This window comes from Sphaeramia orbicularis, chromosome 21 (genome assembly GCF_902148855.1).
Source record: "Sphaeramia orbicularis chromosome 21, fSphaOr1.1, whole genome shotgun sequence".
NCBI classification, from domain to species: domain Eukaryota; kingdom Metazoa; phylum Chordata; class Actinopteri; order Kurtiformes; family Apogonidae; genus Sphaeramia; species Sphaeramia orbicularis.
The window spans coordinates 22,608,441-22,626,670 of NC_043977.1; the positions used below are offsets into that span (position 1 = coordinate 22,608,441).

Genomic DNA, 18,230 nt, shown 5'->3' on the forward strand with positions numbered 1-18,230 from the left:
CAGGAAGCTTTTTACACTGGTCTACAATTTTTTTTTATTTATTTTTTTTTAAATGCGCTAAATCGTACATACAGTAACATGAACTGGAAAACAAATGATAATAGTGCTGGTTATCTGATGTTTTCAATGCATACGATAAAGTGTTATTACACATATATGTTGGTTTATGAACATTTATACAATAGATTTATAAAGTGTCCTATAAAGTGAATGTATTGTAATGTGCCGACAGTGTTTTGAAGTAGATCTAGTCCACAGGTGTCAAACATGCGGCCCAGGGGCCAAAACTGGCCCGCCAAAGGTTCCCATCCAGCCCATGGGATGAATTTGCAAAGTGCAAGTTAGGGTATCGAACTAAAAAATAATATCATAATAATATGTAAATAATGACAACACCATTTTTTTTTTCTGTTTGATTTAGTGCAAAAAACATTAAATTATGCAAATGTTTACATTAGCAAACTATCCTTTAACAATAAAATGTGAATAACCAAAAATGTCTGAAGTAAATTAAGTGCAATTTTAACAATATTTTGCCTGTTACTGAATGTTTTGTACCTTTGTAGATCGGATCTGTAATGTATATGTATAAATGATAAGTCAAGGCAGAATATTGATCAAATTGTACTTATGTTTCTTAATAAATTTCATTTTTTACAGGTTATTCACATCCTTTTTGTTTGGATAGTTTGTAAATGTAAATATTGGCCTAATTGAATGTTATTTTTTTGCACTTAAACAATTTAGAGTTCTCATTATTTATTGGCTATCACGCTATCATTGTACTGGTCTGGCCCACTTCAGATTAAATTGGACTGTATGTGGCCCCCAGAAGAAAATGAGTTTGACACCCCTGATCTAGTCAATCTAAGACAAAACATTCATTTGGAGTAAAACTCATTCTCTCATTCATTCTCAGAATTTCACATTTTGGCCCAGGACTATATGTGTGTTCAGCATTTTTGACTTAATGTTTTATAGTGACTCAAACGTGGTTAAGTTTCACTGCTTTTATTCTTGTAGACCAATGTTACTTACAATATTATTTCATGTCACTGCTGAAATCCACAACCCTCTCTGAATACAACATGACATTGTAACTGTTTCTGTATTGAGAACTTGAATCATTTTGATAATCTCATTATATTTGTCCGCACATATTTACAAGCACAGTTCTGAACAGAGGAATGTACAATAACACTACATATTTACCTTCACAGAAGCTGAGTTTAGTATTGACATTACTCAATGAAAATCCATTGGTAACTTTATTTCTCAGAACTTTAATTTTAAAACAAAAAAACAGTATCTAAAACTATTTGATAATATGGCTAAGATGAGTCTGAGTTTATGGACTGTAGCCTTTCTTTTTTTTTTTTACAGTTACATACGTGGTGGAAAAAGGGTTTTGGACACCCCATGCATTTGTGATACATTGCAATAAGAATCACTCTTAAGTGCAGATGCTCTGTTCCACCGAGGTCAGAACTGAAGGATTCAGCAATGCCCCTTCAAACACATCCAGGCCATGACATGTAGAAACTGTCAAGAATTTAGTTTAGTTTTTTTTTTCTTAACAATCAACAAAAATAATCATTTGCATGTTTGTGTCAGTCTGATGCAACCACACCTTTTGAAACACAAAAAAGATTTCTCCACAAATATTTCATATTATTTGAGTATTGTGTAAAATTTTAAGGGTGTCCAAAACCCTTTTTCTAATACTGTAAATCTTGATAGCTGAGAACTAAAAACAAGATTTTTGTTTATAAAGAATAGTAAAAAAAAAAAAAAACTAAATGTATTCAGTGTCATTTTGTTGAAATATATATATATATATAGAGGGTTAGGATTCTGGATGCACCATATATTTGATCATTGTTTTGATGATTTGATTAAACTTAATGCTCTCTCATATTTTGTGTTTCAAGACATGTTAATAAACATATAGAACAGGGGTGTCAAACATGCGGCCTGGGGGCCAAAACCGGCCCGCCAGAGGGTCCCATCCGGCCCGCGGGATGAATTAGTGAAATGCAAAAATTACACTGAAGATATTAACAATCAAGGATGTTAAAATAATTTTAGGTCAATTTCATCTGAAGTGGGTCAGATCAGTAAAATACTATCATAATAAACTATAAATAATGAAAACTACAAATTTTTCTCTTTGTTTCAGTGTTTAAAAAAAAAAGTAAAATTACAGAAATGTTAACATTTACAGACTAGCCTTTTACAAAAAATGTGAAAAACCTGAACAAATATGAACAACCTGAAATGTCTTAAGAGAATTAAGTGTAATTGTACCAATCTTCTGTCTGTTATTAAATGTTTTGTGTATTTGTAGATCCACTGTGATCTGTAAGTTGTAATGAACATGTGAAGCTGAGGCCAAATAATGGCATAAAATTAAAAACTGCACTTTTTTTCGTAATACATTTTATTTTGGTCATGGTTGTTCATGTCTTTCCACATTTTTTAAATGGATAGCTTGTAGGTGTCAAAATTTTGATAGTATACAGTAATTTTACTTTTTTCACTCTAAAACATAGAAATTAGACATACAAATTTTGGAACTGATATTATTTATTATTGTGTTATTATTTTAATCATCACCGGCCCACTGCAGGTCATATTGGGCTGTATGTGGCCCCTGAACTAACATGAGTTTGACACCCCTGATCTAGAATGTATTAAATTTTGCTTTTTACATGAGTTGTTGGTTGTAGGATAACAGTTGACACCAAATGTACAGAACTGAATTTCCTTAAAGATTTAGATGAACATAACTTGAATCTCTACTTATTATCGTCTTGTTAAATAACTTGATATAAATTGTGTTTTAGGAGTTCCTACTGTCCCTCTACCCAGTCACGGCCCCACCTCCTCCTCACAGAGCCTTCCTTTATCTGTTAACCCCACTTCTTCAGTACCAGGTGATTAGACAGCATTTTCTTCATATATTACTCGTTGCTTCCTCATTTATCTAATTGTTTTAACCGTTAACTTCACAGGCTTAATGCCGTTACCTGGAGGTCTTCCACCATTTCCTCATTTACCAAACTTAAACATCCCTTTACCTAATGTGGGCCAAGTATTGCCACCTGGAGTTGGATTTCAACATCCAGGTATTATGATTCCTCTTAAATCCACATTAGTAGCTTAGGGTTGAAATATATTAGAACAATTCTTTGCTCAATTTCATCACTTTGACACTTTATGAAACTTTTTTTTGTACTTTTAGTGTGTGCCGCATCTGCCCTTTCACAGTATGTTCTATTGCATGCTGTACGCGTAATGGGACACACTGTTTTATGGCTCTGATATTATCAAGTATTGAGAAATGTCGTGTTATTTAGGGGCAAATTTCAGCAGCTAAGGAGTAAATCTCATCAGTTCCAGTGCTTGCAGCACACAGCCGTGGTTTATAAATCATTTTTATCAGTGATACCACGTTAACAGACAACTTCAAGCTCTGATAAATAGGTATATTTTTTACATCATATAACGGGTGTGAGTGAAATGCCAGATTAGAGTCAAACCACAGTTGTATCAGTTGGGTTTAAATAGTACTGTTACCTAAATGTTGTGAGTGAATAAAATGTCAACCACTAAATATTTATACTGTAATGTGCAGTAGGTTTCTTTAATTAGAATTGGCATCACATAATATGTTTTAGTAAATCAAAGCTGAGGTATCCATGAGGGTATTGAAAAATCTTACTGAGCATTAGCCGAAATGTTACGAGCACTGTCTCGCATACAGTCACGGAAAAAATTATTAGACCACCCTTGTTTTCTTCAGTTTCTTGTTCATTTTTATGTCTGGTACAACTAGAGGTAAAATTTTTTGGACAAATACAATTATAACAAAAATAGGGGTGTTAGAAAATATTGTTTCTGCAATACATCGCGATATTTCATCTCACAATACTGTATCGATATTGAAAAGTACTGTATCGATATTTTTAGGTGTTTATTCAAATGCAGATATGGCAGAGGTTCTTTTTTTTTGTTTTCTTTATTGTTTATATTTTATTTCTTATTATTTAACACTGTTGTATTAAATAATGGTTATTTGAAGCATCCTAAAAGCACTTTTTACTGTCTGAGAGGCAGATGGTAGTTCCTTTGTTGGGATTGCACAAAAGTAATGTTATGATTTTAGTTATGAACAAAGAGAAGATGAACATTTGAACAGGATCTTAAACTGTAATGTCTGTAAAATATAATTTAAGTTTTAACACAGGAACATTTTGTGATATAGCATTAGATCCTGTTGTGATCAAATAAAAATGTGTTTAGTATTTGTGCAGATTTCTGGTGTAATTCAATTCTTCCATGAAATAATCATTAAAAAAAAAAAAAAAATCCCGTTTTAACAGTATCATGATATATCGTGATATATCATATTGTGATCCTAGTATTGTGACATGCACCGTATCGCCAGATTCTTGCCAACACACACTCCTAAACAAAAATAGCTCATAAGAGTTTAATGTAAGAGCTGATATCTAGCCATTTTCTTGATAAGAACCAAAATCACCAAAGTTCTTACATCAGTATCTATGGCATTGTACTGACAAAAACAGTTCTTTTAGGCATTCCATGTTTTCTTTTCTGTCTGTTTTAGTCACATGATACACACAGGAGTTAGTACTTGATTGCATAGCCATTGTTTTTGAAGTCTTTTGATGGTCTAATAATTTATAGTGTGACTGTATAGTCAAAGTTCAAAAACATGCGTCACTGAATTAAGAGCTGAAAGAAACATGGCTTTAGGCTCCAAACTGCAAAATTTCAAGGATGGAGATCTCAGATGTTGTATCTGCTGGAACACCCAACCCTTCATTTTCCTCTATCACTTGCTCTCATTATTATCACTGTTGCCTGCACTGACTAGCATACAGTCACGGTGGAGCAAGCTGAAATCCACCCATACACGGTCATACCCTCCTACTTAGACCTCCATTACCGTACCTAGATAATCACTATCAACCCCCAAAACTCTAGTTTGTTGGGGGTGATGATGAACCCACCCCCAAGTTGACCTATCGTCCTGGCTCCCCCTTGCCGTAGCAGTCCAACAGTATTATATTATCTATCCCTACTTCATGAATGAGACCTGACATCCCTAGGGGGATTCGAACCCCGGTCTCCCAGACCAAAGTCAGTGGTGTTACAAACTGAACTATCCATCCTGAACAACCATAAAAACACCTGGAAGTGGAAATTTCACAGGATTATGCCAGTTACTACATGTAGGTTGTTCATGTTATTTGCATTTTTTTATGTTTGGAGTTGTCATTATTTATAGGTTATGTTATTATTTTACTGGTCCATTTCAGATCGTATTGGCCTTAACTGAGTTTGACACCCCTGCTTTAATGTAACCTTTTCTGGTTGCATCACATAAAACGCTGACTTCATACCAGAACAGTAGCAGAAACTGTCTGTGTTCCTCTGCAGGTCTCCCCCCTCTCAACCTGCCCGGTGTGATCCATGGAGTCACTCTGCCTCCGTCTGACTTTATTCTTCCACCAGTGTCTGCCAGTGCTCCTGCTGTTCCACCTGACAACACATCCCCCTCCTCAACTATCCAGATGAGTTCAACGACGGAAGCCCCCGTGAGCGCCTCTGAATCAATAAATATCACAATGTCTATGGACTCCTCTTAACACAGAGCACCATCTGTCATTGTTGTCTTGCGCTCAAGTCTTTATGCGATATTACCAGTCGTTTAGCTAAACCACTGAGTTGACTAATTGCTCCTACACATATGGTCAGGGTGGAGCTGCTTTAATACACTGCTGATTTCACAGCAAAGGTCAGGTTTCCCTAAATGTGAAAAGGCAGCAGCAGTTCTGCATCTGAAAAGCAACAAAATTAGTCTCCTGAAGAGGTTTAAGACAACGTAGGTAGGATTTTTAAAATTTACATAAAGTATGAAATACATTTGAGCCAGATGACTTGTCTTTGTGATTTTCTTTGCATCTCTAAGATCTTAAGGGGAAGATGGGGCAGTATCTTAAACTTGGGAATTTCCTTTAGAAGCAGGTTTGCTTCCTAAATTGCTGTAGCCAATTAATGTATTAACGGTTTTGTACAAAAGAATTATTTGTATGTACAGTGAGACATCTTATCTTGATTAAACAGAATTTTCTCAATGTCAGTCTCTGGTCATATGTTAGTATTTTATCACGTTAATTACTCATGGGTGGGCAAGCCTACATATGTCTGCAGTACCACACACAGCCACCAAGTGTCAGTATAATTTCATGAAATGAAGACAGACAAGCCGATTCAGTCCTAAAATCTCAAATCGTCACTCTTGTTCATATCCTCAAGGCTGAAATGAACAAGCTGAATGTGAAATGAAATTATTCAACAGGAGAAAAACGTTTCCTGGTGTTTTTTTTTTTATTCACTCTTAGCGGAACTGTACAATTTGTACCCTAATCGGAACATACAGCCCTTGAAAAAGTAAGAGCAAAGCAGCAAAATGAAACCAACCCAGGAAACTAGTTTTACAAGGGGAAATTTTAACTATTTGTACACATTACTGCTGCATTTCAAAGTTTGAAAATTCACCTGTACAGCATATACAGCTTCCAATTTATCTGTTAATTATTATTCCTGCATAGGATTTTACACATCGCCATTTTTCTACATTTGGTTATTTTGTGCATTTAACATAAGTATGCTGCCCCGGTCTACATGTCACTAGATGCCACTTGTATGCTACACATTACATTCTCATGGCTAAGTAACTCAAATTAAAGCCTAACATTTGTGAACACAAAACATACAGCCAAATCAATAGTGAAACCTTTGTAGTTCTACATAAGGATGACAGTCCTCTCCTCACAGTAAATTTACTTCTAGCAGCTGAATCATTTGCACTCTGGCAGGACTGTGTTTTTAATCACAACACTAGGCTGCCAAGTCTCCCTTCGGCCCTTTAAGGCTTTATCCATCCGCAACATCTGAACAGTGTCCTGTCACATTTTCTTCAAGCTACGTTGTCAGTTTCAGTGCTTATGTCAGACCCTCAAAAACAGTCTGGTTATTTATCCATGTCCTTTAAACCTTCCTCTCACTGTCCCTCCGTTGATCAAGCCCTGGTAAACGAGTAGAAGCCCATCACAGGTAGGAGGAGGCCAGGTGAGCTCTCCACACCGGTCTCCTGCTCCTCCTGCTGCTGGCTTTGTTCTCCCATGAGCCTCTACGGTCATGGGAGCCACTTGGTCAGTTTGCCTTTCTGTCACAGTACAAGGCTGTCAGTATGAGATGATACTAGAGGACGCCGGTCCTGAGCCAGCAGCGTTCATCTGCAGATTTCCAGAGGAGCTTGACCTTCGCATGTGAGGGAGCAGGTACGGGTCACTTCCCAGCTGGTGAACGTCGATCCGGTCCTCCTTTCTGTACGCCAGGCACCGCCTTATGAAGGCCTGGGGATGGAGGGAACAGGATTTACAATCTGAATCGTGTGAAGATGCTTTTTCCTTCATCATACAACATGTCTTTTTAACCTGTATATATTTAATACAAGAGGGTTTCCAAATATTTTCAACTTGAGACCAAAAATAGAAGACTGAAACTTAAAAAGTGCATTATGAATTGCTAAAGCATCTAAATTTTCTACTGTTGCATCAGTCAGGTATGGAATATCTGGATGTTGTTGCTTCCAAGATGACGTCACCGATCGCAGCCAACACTGACTAGTAATGTGAGTTAGTTGGTGATTAATGTGTTGTGAACTAACAGGCACAAACACCTTCACTTGAGCATCTTTGAGTAATTTGGGGATTTATGTTCACTTCATTCTTCAGCTTTTATCTCTGCGCATATCCCCATGTAAACACATTGATCACTAGCAATGACAGTGGTAAAAATGGCTTTCTCCCATCTACCCAACAAATACGACAGCATAACATTATCATGATATTAATTTGACAACTGATGACCAAATATCAACAGGGCCACAGTGTTTTCAGTCCTGATCCTAAGTTTTTGGAAAAGCAGCTTTAGCAGATCACATACCTTAGCTTCATTACTGGCAACAGGCTTAACAGGGAACTGTACATCTGTAGCTTTGAGTATGGTGTTCTCCTGAAGGATGTCTTGTTGAGACTGATTGTGGCCAAAAGGCTGTAAAGGAAAACAGTGCTTTATCATCCAGCTGCTATTACAGAGGGAGAAAACAGTTATGCAGTTTGTGGTGCATGCCTTACCTTCCTTCCATACAGACACTGGAAAAAGATGACACCAACAGACCACACATCCACCTTATTGGAAATCTTTGGAGGCTCTTTACCGACCACAAAACATTCAGGAGGCAAGTACCTGGAGAGATTTACACAGTGGCATCAGCGATTGTTTATCTTCCCCTTAAAGATCCTTTACACAAGTAAATGTACCAGCAGCACAAAGAAAATACTCCATTACAAGTAAATGGTCTGAAATTGAAACTTTAATTATTGCTGACCTGTTACAGTTGAGCTCATTTGAACTATTTCATAAAACTGTTAGGTAGTTTCAGATACTGCATCATATTCTATAAAACCATATTTAAGACTTTTCATGAGCCACCTGTTTGAAGCTTTGTAATGATCCATTTCTCATTAAATCCCAGTGGGTTTTTAAAGTGTTTATTTATCTGAGGAGGAGGAGATGTTTAAAGTCAAGCCATAAAGACTTCATCTTTCAGTTCTTCTAAAACATTGAAAAGGAACACATTTGATATGTGGCTTTCACTGAAAGGGAAGAGAATTTAAAAAAAAAAAAAAAAAAATAGTAGTAAGAAGTATACCCAAGTAAACTATAAGTACTCTAATTTGTACTTCAGTATTTTTGTGTACTTGATATTTCCTCTCACCAGTAGGTTCCTGCACCCTGTGACGTCAGGTCCATCCCGTCCACGCCATAGTTGTCATCATCCATGATTTTCGACAAACCAAAGTCAGTTATTTTAATTTCTCCACAGGCTGTTCCATCCACCAACAAGATATTGCCTTGAAATTAGAATAAACATTAAGTCAGCACCTGCATCAAATGGCACAACCTCTTCAGCTCACTGGACAGATCAGTAATCATCAGATTTAATGCACATATTCTTAATGGATAAGACGTGTCATAGGTTGTTACCTGGCTTAAGATCATAATGGATGATAGGCGGTTTGATTTCATTCAGGTATTTTAGTGCATTCACAATTTGCATGACTATGGACCGTGCCTCCTTCTCAGACATTAGCTTATGCTGTTTCAAGTAGAAATCCAAGTCATTGCCTTCGCAGTACTCCATAACGGTGCAAAACCTGTCAAACAGAGAAAAGCGTTAGAGCCTCTGCCTGACAGCGGATTAATGACAAGTATTTTAAATGCATGAACGAGGATGCACAAATGACTAACGTGTCTGTGTCCAGTGAGAAGTAGTCGTAAAGTTTCACAATTCGGGGATGGTCCAGCTCCTTGTGTATTCTGTACTCTCGGCATGCGTGCCTGTGGAGAGCAAGGTAATTATAGTTTGATTAGCAACCAAAGCAGGAGGCTGCAGGTGCTGTATGCTGAGCCGAGCTTATGAAGAATAACAATGCACCTGCAGCTATGTGCATCAGAGTGGCAAATGCATTACAACCCCAATTACACACTGCAGGTGAGGTTAAGGATATTTGGAAAGTTTTGGGCTGACATACTTGTGATAGTTCTCCTTCTTTTCTTCCCTCCAGTTCTTGTTAAGTTGGTGGATTTTCACAGCAGCGTAACGTTGCTCAATCAAATCAAAAGCCTGCACCAAACAGTCACAACAGATATGAGTTACACATGTGTCAGGTTTTCAATGGGGTATGGGGTTGGATGTTCAGATTTAAACGTTGTGGATTATCATGATTTTAATACTTTTGTGTCTATATGAACATGGGATAAAACAAGATACAAAAGATAAACATTACATTAATAATGAGTATTTAAACAAGAAAACAGGTTGCATTTCAAAGTTTGGTTTGGCACAAATCTCAGTTTTACAATTTAGACATTTTTCACACTGATCATAAAACAACCTATTTAACTGAATTAATTTTATACAAAACCCAGCCCTACATAAGATGGGCATCCAGCAACATACCTTGTAAACTTCACTAAAACCTCCCCGTCCTAGAAGGTGTAAGAGCAGATATCGCTCATTCAGCGTAGGATGGTCTTTAAATCTAAAGAAAAGGAAATAATCAGTTGGATCAAAATTCTAGATATTAACAAATGCTTTAGGATTGACAATGATGTTCATTATGACAGATGAAGCTGTACCGAGTCAGGCTCAGTATCATCTGACATCCCCACTACGACTGCGGATACTGGATAATGTCGATGCAGCAACTGTCAAAGAAACTGATTCAGACTCACTGTGAACTGTCTTCATTATTTATTCTCTTCAGCTCCCGAATGTGAAGGTTGCGCACTCTCTCCAGACGCTCCAGCTCCGCCTGGATCTCAGCTTCTTCCTATAAATGATTCAAGCACACAAACACACAAATGCACAGAAGAAACTTCAGAGCATTGACTACAAGGAGAAAAGCTCATCAAACCCCACTTGTACACAGCTGACTAGTTCTGTATTAAATATTAAAGATCGTCTTGGTACAGAGTCTGTCAGGGCAGCCCTGTGTAGTCACTGGAAAAACAATGAATAAATCGACAAAGTACAGGCTCTCTCCACCCTTAAGAGTAATTCGCACAAAGCAACACTGGTTCAGTTCAGGAAATGAGTAAATCAGGCTGAACATATTCAATTATCCACAAAGAGAACGTTCAATGACTCCAGTGACATTCAATAATATTAAAAACAACAATAACAATAATAATTTAAGAATATTCTATCTTCTGATGTCCAGGTTCAGTACTGTACTAACCTTCTTGAGATGTCCAAGTCGCAGTTTGAAGATCTCTTCCTGTTCATGGTACTCTGCTAGTGTCAGCCTTTCCATGATGAGAAAGTTATGGGGGGAAAAAAAATATTTTTTTTTTACTTAGAATACAAAACTCACTTGCTTTTTGCAGTTATATTAATCAAACATCGTTATAAATGATACAAGAATAAAACAAATACTGCACAGAACTGTAGACTCTGTTTCTGCCTCTGCTATGATTTCCTCAAAGTCCAGACTTACAGCTGAGGTAGGCTGGGTTTTAGAAAGGGATCACTTTCTGCTCCGTTCACCGCCTTGGTTTTGCGTTGCTTTGGCTCTGAGTTTGTGGTTGGTGCTTGAGAGTTGCTGGAGGATGGAGGTTTCCTTTTGGCTAGAAGTTTCCTCTGCCTTTCAATGTCCTCTCTTTGTTGGTTTATCCACTCTTGCTGCCTGCCATTCAAAAGAGTAATTTTTGTTAGATGGTAGGACTACTTTCTTTTTTTACAAGCTTTGTGGTATTTATCACTCAAAATAGGTAGCCATCATATTTTGGCAAAATGTACAAAAGACGACAGAGTCTTAAAAGCTGTGGCTTGGAATGATGGGTGGGTGGGGTTGCCATGGGGTAATTGTGGGGTTGATTCACTTAATTACATAACAGTCCAGTTCAGCTGCAGAGCAGCTAATCAACACTTAACTCCTAGTACATTCATGCACACAATGCAGAGTCTTTAATGTTAAAAACCATCAGCATCATCACTGAAGCAGAATTACTGATCAAAATGGATACTAGATACTGCTTGAGGCTTTCATTGTGTGTCTAAAGACACTGTTGTGAGTTGACTTGCTCTTTAAAAGTATTCTAAGCTTTTAATGAAAAATTGATAAAGAGGAATCATTATAAGGTGCAGGTCACTTAATGCCCTGTTGATCAGTATCTAACAGATCAGACTGCTTGTACTGGACAGGTCCAGGCTGAATGGGTGTGTAACAGCATTAGTGTGGACAAAATCTTTTAAAAATCAAAAGGGGACAACATTTCTTACTTCACAAGATTTTGGAAGGCATAGCCATCTGTCCACTGTTCTGTGAATGAGGCTCCATGTCTCACTGTGGTGAAATGGCCCAAACGTAGTCTATCCTGCATGCTCTTCTCTCGACAGGCCTGCTTCTCCTGGTTACTCTGTAGAATAATACAAACTGTTAGTTTGGATACACATTACCATAGACACGTCAATGACTAACAAACAAACACATTTACCTTTTCTATGAGCAACTTCTTACTCATGGTGATGCACTTATTCAAGCGTTCCTTGTACTTTTCAAGTAATTTTTGTTGTTCGTCTATCTGTCTCCTGAGATCACAGTTTGCCTTTTGAGCAAAAGAAACACCAAGTCAAACAAAATCATACATAAATTATGACTGAACAATAATTACTGCAAATGCTGTGTTTTGTTGTTGAAACTGTCCACATAAGGTTTCAAAACAAAACTACTTTGGAATCAGTTTTCATCTCATGATCATGCAAGGAAATAAAAATGAGGGAGATTTTAATTTTTTTGCCTACATCACCCAGTATTACATCAGTAATAAAATACATAAAGAAACATTTATAACTTTAACAGATAATATAAATAGGGTTGTGTTTTATAACATTGCTTCTGTACAGTGAGTGACAGGGTACAACTTTCTTCTTACCCGTAGCAAATCATCTATTCTGCCCTCCTTCTTCTCAAGGTCTAGATTCTTCGTGCTTTCAAGGGCAGCCAATTTCAACACTGTAAGGTCAGTCTACAAAGGAAAACAACAAAGCGAGTTGTTTCAAACCCCCATCGAGCAATCTCAAATGCATTAAAGTTATTTCCGGCCAGAGTATCTCACCTGAACATATTTGACTGCTAGTAGCTTTGGATGTGTCATGTGGTCCCCAAAAGACAGACTAGTTGGTGATGAGCTATTTTGTCTAACCTGGAACAGAGGATACACCAAATGTTTAATGACTGAGCCATGTCAAAGCACTTGGAGAGTCTGAGAAAGTGTGACTTACAGAGGTGCCCTGAGCAGAATGGGAATGTGAGTTCTGGGGTGAGCGAATCACTGGTGGGAGACCTCTCACAGGACTGGACCCATTTCCTCCCTGGAACTGAAAAGTAAAGCGAGGACAAGTGAGGGCACTGTGTACCACCCTTTTATTGCACAGTGCTGCTGTATTAAGATAGGAAATACATTCTGCATCGTAAGTTGAACTTGGATTAACACAATACTCATCATTCACTCTTCACCTCCTTTCAGTGTATGACAAACTGAAAACTTACATCAAAATAATCACTTATTTTGGGTCCCCGCACAATTGATTTTCCTGAGGGGAAAAGAAGAGGTGTTGTGATTTTTATTCAAATAATTCACTCCTGTGCACTGATAAGCATGAGCCAAAAATAGCATGTATAATAAGACAGAATATTTTAATAAGTTTAACAAACACACTAACCTTGGCTGCTCTCTGATTGGATATCAGGTTTCCTTTTTCTTCCTCTAGTGGTTTCAGATTGTTTCTTCTCTGGGGTCTGAAAGAAGATGTTTCACTTAACAGTGAGTACATTCACATGCACACTATTATTCCAAATAAAACTGTATTCTAAATTTGACAGCTGTCACATAAACAACAAACTCTGTTGGGATATTCTTCCTTAAACTTTTTTCTAAATGGAGCATTGTCCAATTACGATGTGTATTTTTGATGAGGGTGTGCATGACTGCATGTAAACAGGAAAATTAATGGAATATTCATTTTTGCCATTTCTCCAGCTTATTAGGAAATTTAGTTTTTTTCAGACTAAGGGCAAACATGGCATATTTTGTACATGTGAATGTAGACAGTGTTTGGGAGTTAAGGAGAGGGGGTAATTACTGCAGATGTTTGTACTGATCTTTGTTTCAAATCAGTTGTAAAAGATACAAACATTACTGTTCAAATACAACATGCACCATTTAGCATCAGATTTGTTAATATACTTACTGAATATGCAGGAGAACTGCCTCTTTTCACTTCTGACCCCTATTAAGTGAAAAGAAATTAGATTTAGAACAAAACCATGAGAAACAGCATCAGCATCTGGGTTAACAAGCAGAGTCCTTGATGAAAAATTTAACATCTACTGTGAATTAGTACTTCATGACTAAACAGCCCACTTGAGCTCTTCAAGGATGAACTTAAAGTAATAAATGTGCAAACTGGTAACTGATCATAGCCATTATTAACAAAACTGGACAAATAAGAGGGCAGTTGTAGTTTTATACCATTTTCATGTGTGCTGGTCTCTCCTGTGTCATCAAGTTGTGTTACTAAAAGTTTTTTCTTTATTAAACAGCACCACATGTAGATAATTTGAGTTGTCTAAAACACCAGATTGCAACTCCCAAAAAAATGTAATTGCACTCCTGAGTTCTATAATAATGTCCTAAAACAAAACAAAAAAACTTAAGAGGCTGAATTAAGGTAACTATTCTGCAACAGTATGGAGGCAAAACATGAAAAGTCCATTATACAAGCATATGCACTGTATCTTCATGGCTATCAGTTTGATGGACAGCTGTAGTTCCTAGTTCCCTGGCATCTAGGATTCACCATATGTTAGATATTGTGGTGCTTAAGACTGGCAACAAAGAAGAAGCACAGATATCAAATTTTACCTCTGACTCCTTGTCACTTGAGGAGCCCAGGCTTCCAAAACTATGATTTGAACATTCATTATTGGTCAAACCCTAAAAAATAACAACACCAAAATGTAAATACGAAGTATATTAAATATTTCAAATGCGACATTGATTGTACTTCATCAATATCAACATCCAGAAAAGCATTGCTTTAAAACAATTAGAAATAAATAAAATGTGCTCACTTTGGTTCCTCCACTCATGCTGCCAGTGCTCCCCCCTGTGCTGCCACTGACTCCACCCATAAAACGTGCCTCCAGCAGCTCCTGCCTCCGAGGGTCCAGGCTGTGCAGCTCCTCCATGGCGCCTGGAGGTTTAGCAACAATGCCCTGTTAGTTTCAGTGTTTAATGTACATTGGCTTAATTAAAGCTTTCACACATCCACAAAGGACTGGGTGACATGTCAACAGAACACAGGCCAAAATTAATCAGTTTTTAATTCCACCTTTTTGCACAAATGGGGAGATAAGAAATGTTTGTGTTTACACCTGTGACCATTATCAGATTTACAGCTAGAAATGATTATCATCAAGTTACACATTATACTTTGTTACAACTCAAAAAAGCAAAAAAAAAGTAAAAGGCATTTCTGTGCCATGAATGTTATTATCCTGAGAATCCAGGAGCAATGTCTCAACTGCAAGGCAATGATGAATGCTGTACTCCTGTGGGACTGTTACGTGAGCTCACTGTGCTTCAGTGTTGCTGCAGACTCAGAGGGGTCTGCTCACACTGTGGCTGCTCACAAAACCTGTGCTTTAATGAAACAGCCATTTTGAATGTACAAAAGATATGGAGCCTTGGCAATATAGTCTACAGTGGATTCCAGTGGTGTTCAGGGAAGAAATGCAGAACCACCACATAATAAACCTAGAATAATACCTGTTAGATAGAAGAGAATAGCATTATTGTCTCCATCACCTTCCTGCCTTAGCACAAAATATATCTAAATCCCAACACGCAAAATAATCTGCATCTTCATAATTAAAGTGAGAGCTACTGTATTCCACACACTGTGCATAGCACAAAATTAGCTGAAAGAGCAACAGCCACTCATTATATGCTCCAAAGCAGCCAGTGCCACCACAGGTAAACAGCTCACTAAACAACTCCACACCCAAAAATATCACATTTTCCTGATCAGATCAGTCGAAAACAGATGATTAAACTAAGCACAACTCCTCATGTTCCTGGTTGTTGAATACAACAAATATCACATGTATGCTATTACCAACTCTCGCAGAATAAGCTCTATTTTGAAGGCTCAAGTTACCAGGCAGTGAAAATGTTAACAGATACACCCCAAACATCCATTCAGGACAAATGAATAAAAAGAATCAGAAAGACACCGAAAGCATAAAGCATCAAATACATATTTCAATACATGCAACTGCAATTGAAGCGATGTTATATTTAGCTGAAAACATTTTTACAAAACATCTGACTGACAAACACTGTTGACAATAAGGTAATGACCTGAAAAGTGCAACCTAGGATAACAGATAATCAATGCCTAATGAGGAAGTTAAAAGCTTTCCATTTTCATTCATTATTACTGAGTTACTGAGACAACAGTCATCATTTCCATCACAATGAAGAGATATAAAACTCATGAAGTAATAAAGTAAAATATACGCTCAATCTTCCCTTTAATGCTTTTATTGTGTCATTTCAGCTAGTTCCAACTGTTAAAAGTTAACCAATAATTAATCTGGAAGGCTTTTCACTGCTCTTGCTCAGTGCTGCTGGTTTGCTGAGATGGACGCGACTGTATTTAATGTTTCACTGCAAATGTTAATGGCAGGTAATAAATGCCTCAAACATGAATACATCAGTGCATGCCTGTTATCTATTTTCGAGCCCCCAAAGAACAAGCCATTGAATTCTTTCGACTCTTGCTGTCCATGTCATTTAGACCACATGCTACTCAGCAGAGACCACCTGTTAATGGCAGACCCTTGGACCGGCTTTAAAATCTGACATAAGCTGTGGTGGATTTAGGCCTGAAAACAAGACTATCAAAGACAGCCTCCTGATTTTAGATATATAGGAGTGTCATGCTCCTGTAGGCAGCTTTCATGAGTTAAGATCAGTCATTGCATAAACACTGACAGTAATACAGGGAAATAATTAATCACATGCCTTAAGTTATGTTTTTATTCTTAAATATAAAAAAAATTACTGAGGTTGGTCTACCATCACTGCCAACTGCATAATGGCACTAAATATCACTAAGTGAGCAGCTCTTCAACTGTGTGTGGGTTAATTTGATGCACAGCCCAGTTCAGAGGGTAGACTCTACCCAGGCTAAAACCAGGGGAGGAACTTCATTTTCACAACGACATTTACACCATCAATTGGCTCTCTAGTCCAGTTTTGCATTACTGAAAGGTCAAATAAGGCTACATGCCAACAATGCAGCAGCATCTTTGCCAAACAGCTGTGCTTTGGACAATCACTACATTTTCCGTTAAATTCACACTGTCAATGTAAATCCAGCCTGAGACCCTTGCATTGTAACGTAACGTTAAGATGGTGATTAACGACAAATACAAACGCACAGATACTATGATGGTTGTTGTTGGTGGGATCCGCGGCTGCCAAAGCACAAAGGTTAGGATGCTAACAGTGTGATGCACATCAATGCACTGCTTGATACCGAGTCAGTGATATAACATTAAGAAATCACCACAAAAACGCCTCTCCTTGCAGTCAGCGTTACTGATTCATTTACACATCTATGGTTAACTTGTGTTAGCTCCAGTAACGGCAGCGTGCTGGAACAAGGATGTACCGATTATAGCAGCAGTGTTGAGCACGTAAAGATTTATCGCCATTACACACCTAAGTGTATTTTGGCTACAGCACTGGCCTGGGCACAGAAAGACGGTCCTGTGTCTTCGGTGCTACTAGCTAGCCATACAGGCTCAATGGACTTTGGCTGACGCGTTACTGTAACGTTAGCTAGCAAGCAGGTTTCGCCACCAAGCTTTGCTCGGTCATTTTAGTTGATTTCGCTTACGGTCTGCACAAAATCACCTAGACGACCAAAAAGAAAAGGTATATTCCTCTTAAAATGTTTCACGATACCTTCCTGGGCCTTCAGCACTGCCGTGGTATGTTGCTGAAAACACAGTCCGTGTTGGGGACGTGGAGAGCTGGGACCAAAGATGGCGTCCCCTCCAAACTTCCACTACTTTGGACACTCATCAAGCTACTTTTCGTGTGTGGGTACCGCAGCGCACACGGTTAATGTGTATCACTGTGAAATTAACCGAATGCCGCAGCACAGTTGATTTTACATGGGTACAGCGACCCCCGCTTAGTGAAAATGCCTAGTTATTTTCTGTTTTTAGGGCACAAACCTCTTCACACCTCAGCAGTGCGTCCTGGCTCCAGAGCCACCTCTCCGTCTTCAAGTGGTAGTCGATGAAACGTCACGCATCGTGTGCAAAATTCTTATCGCGAGGGTGATACACTTTTCCTCACGTCTATGAAAAACACACGAAGGAAAAATAAACAAGTGTGCAAAGTCAGGTTTTCCGTTTCCCTACATGTGATAAGGGATTTATGACGTTCAAATCTTTAACAAAATATCATCTTATCTGGAAAAA

General features: G+C 37.9%; 2 protein-coding genes across 5 annotated transcripts in view; one reads left to right on the forward strand and one right to left on the reverse strand.

The window, feature by feature from the left end:
- The window catches only part of LOC115412362 (Golgi reassembly-stacking protein 2-like), a 22,505-nt gene extending 16,333 nt beyond the window's left edge, over positions 1–6,172 (forward strand). The window contains exons 8-10 of one of the 4 annotated variants that reach the window (XM_030124820.1): positions 2,847–2,936; positions 3,015–3,128; positions 5,470–6,172. In XM_030124820.1, the coding sequence (XP_029980680.1) occupies positions 2,847–2,936; positions 3,015–3,128; positions 5,470–5,678 (413 nt within the window). In that variant the 3' untranslated portion in view covers positions 5,679–6,172. The remainder of the gene's footprint in view (positions 1–2,846; positions 2,937–3,014; positions 3,129–5,469) is intronic. The other 3 variants (XM_030124822.1, XM_030124821.1, XM_030124823.1) reach the window with 3 other exon arrangements.
- Positions 5,932–18,021, reverse strand: tlk1a (tousled-like kinase 1a). Its single transcript, XM_030124818.1, is given in 24 exon segments — positions 5,932–7,451; positions 8,044–8,151; positions 8,235–8,346; positions 8,879–9,014; positions 9,148–9,317; positions 9,412–9,501; positions 9,696–9,787; positions 10,124–10,205; positions 10,399–10,496; positions 10,905–10,971; positions 11,163–11,351; positions 11,948–12,084; positions 12,163–12,273; positions 12,601–12,693; positions 12,784–12,870; positions 12,950–13,045; positions 13,218–13,261; positions 13,391–13,466; positions 13,919–13,957; positions 14,593–14,664; positions 14,802–14,923; positions 17,707–17,743; positions 17,745–17,783; positions 17,785–18,021. Coding segments are annotated over 24 exon segments (2,310 nt in total). The 5' UTR covers positions 17,827–18,021; the 3' UTR covers positions 5,932–7,280.
- Between the last annotated feature and the right edge of the window lie 209 nt (positions 18,022–18,230).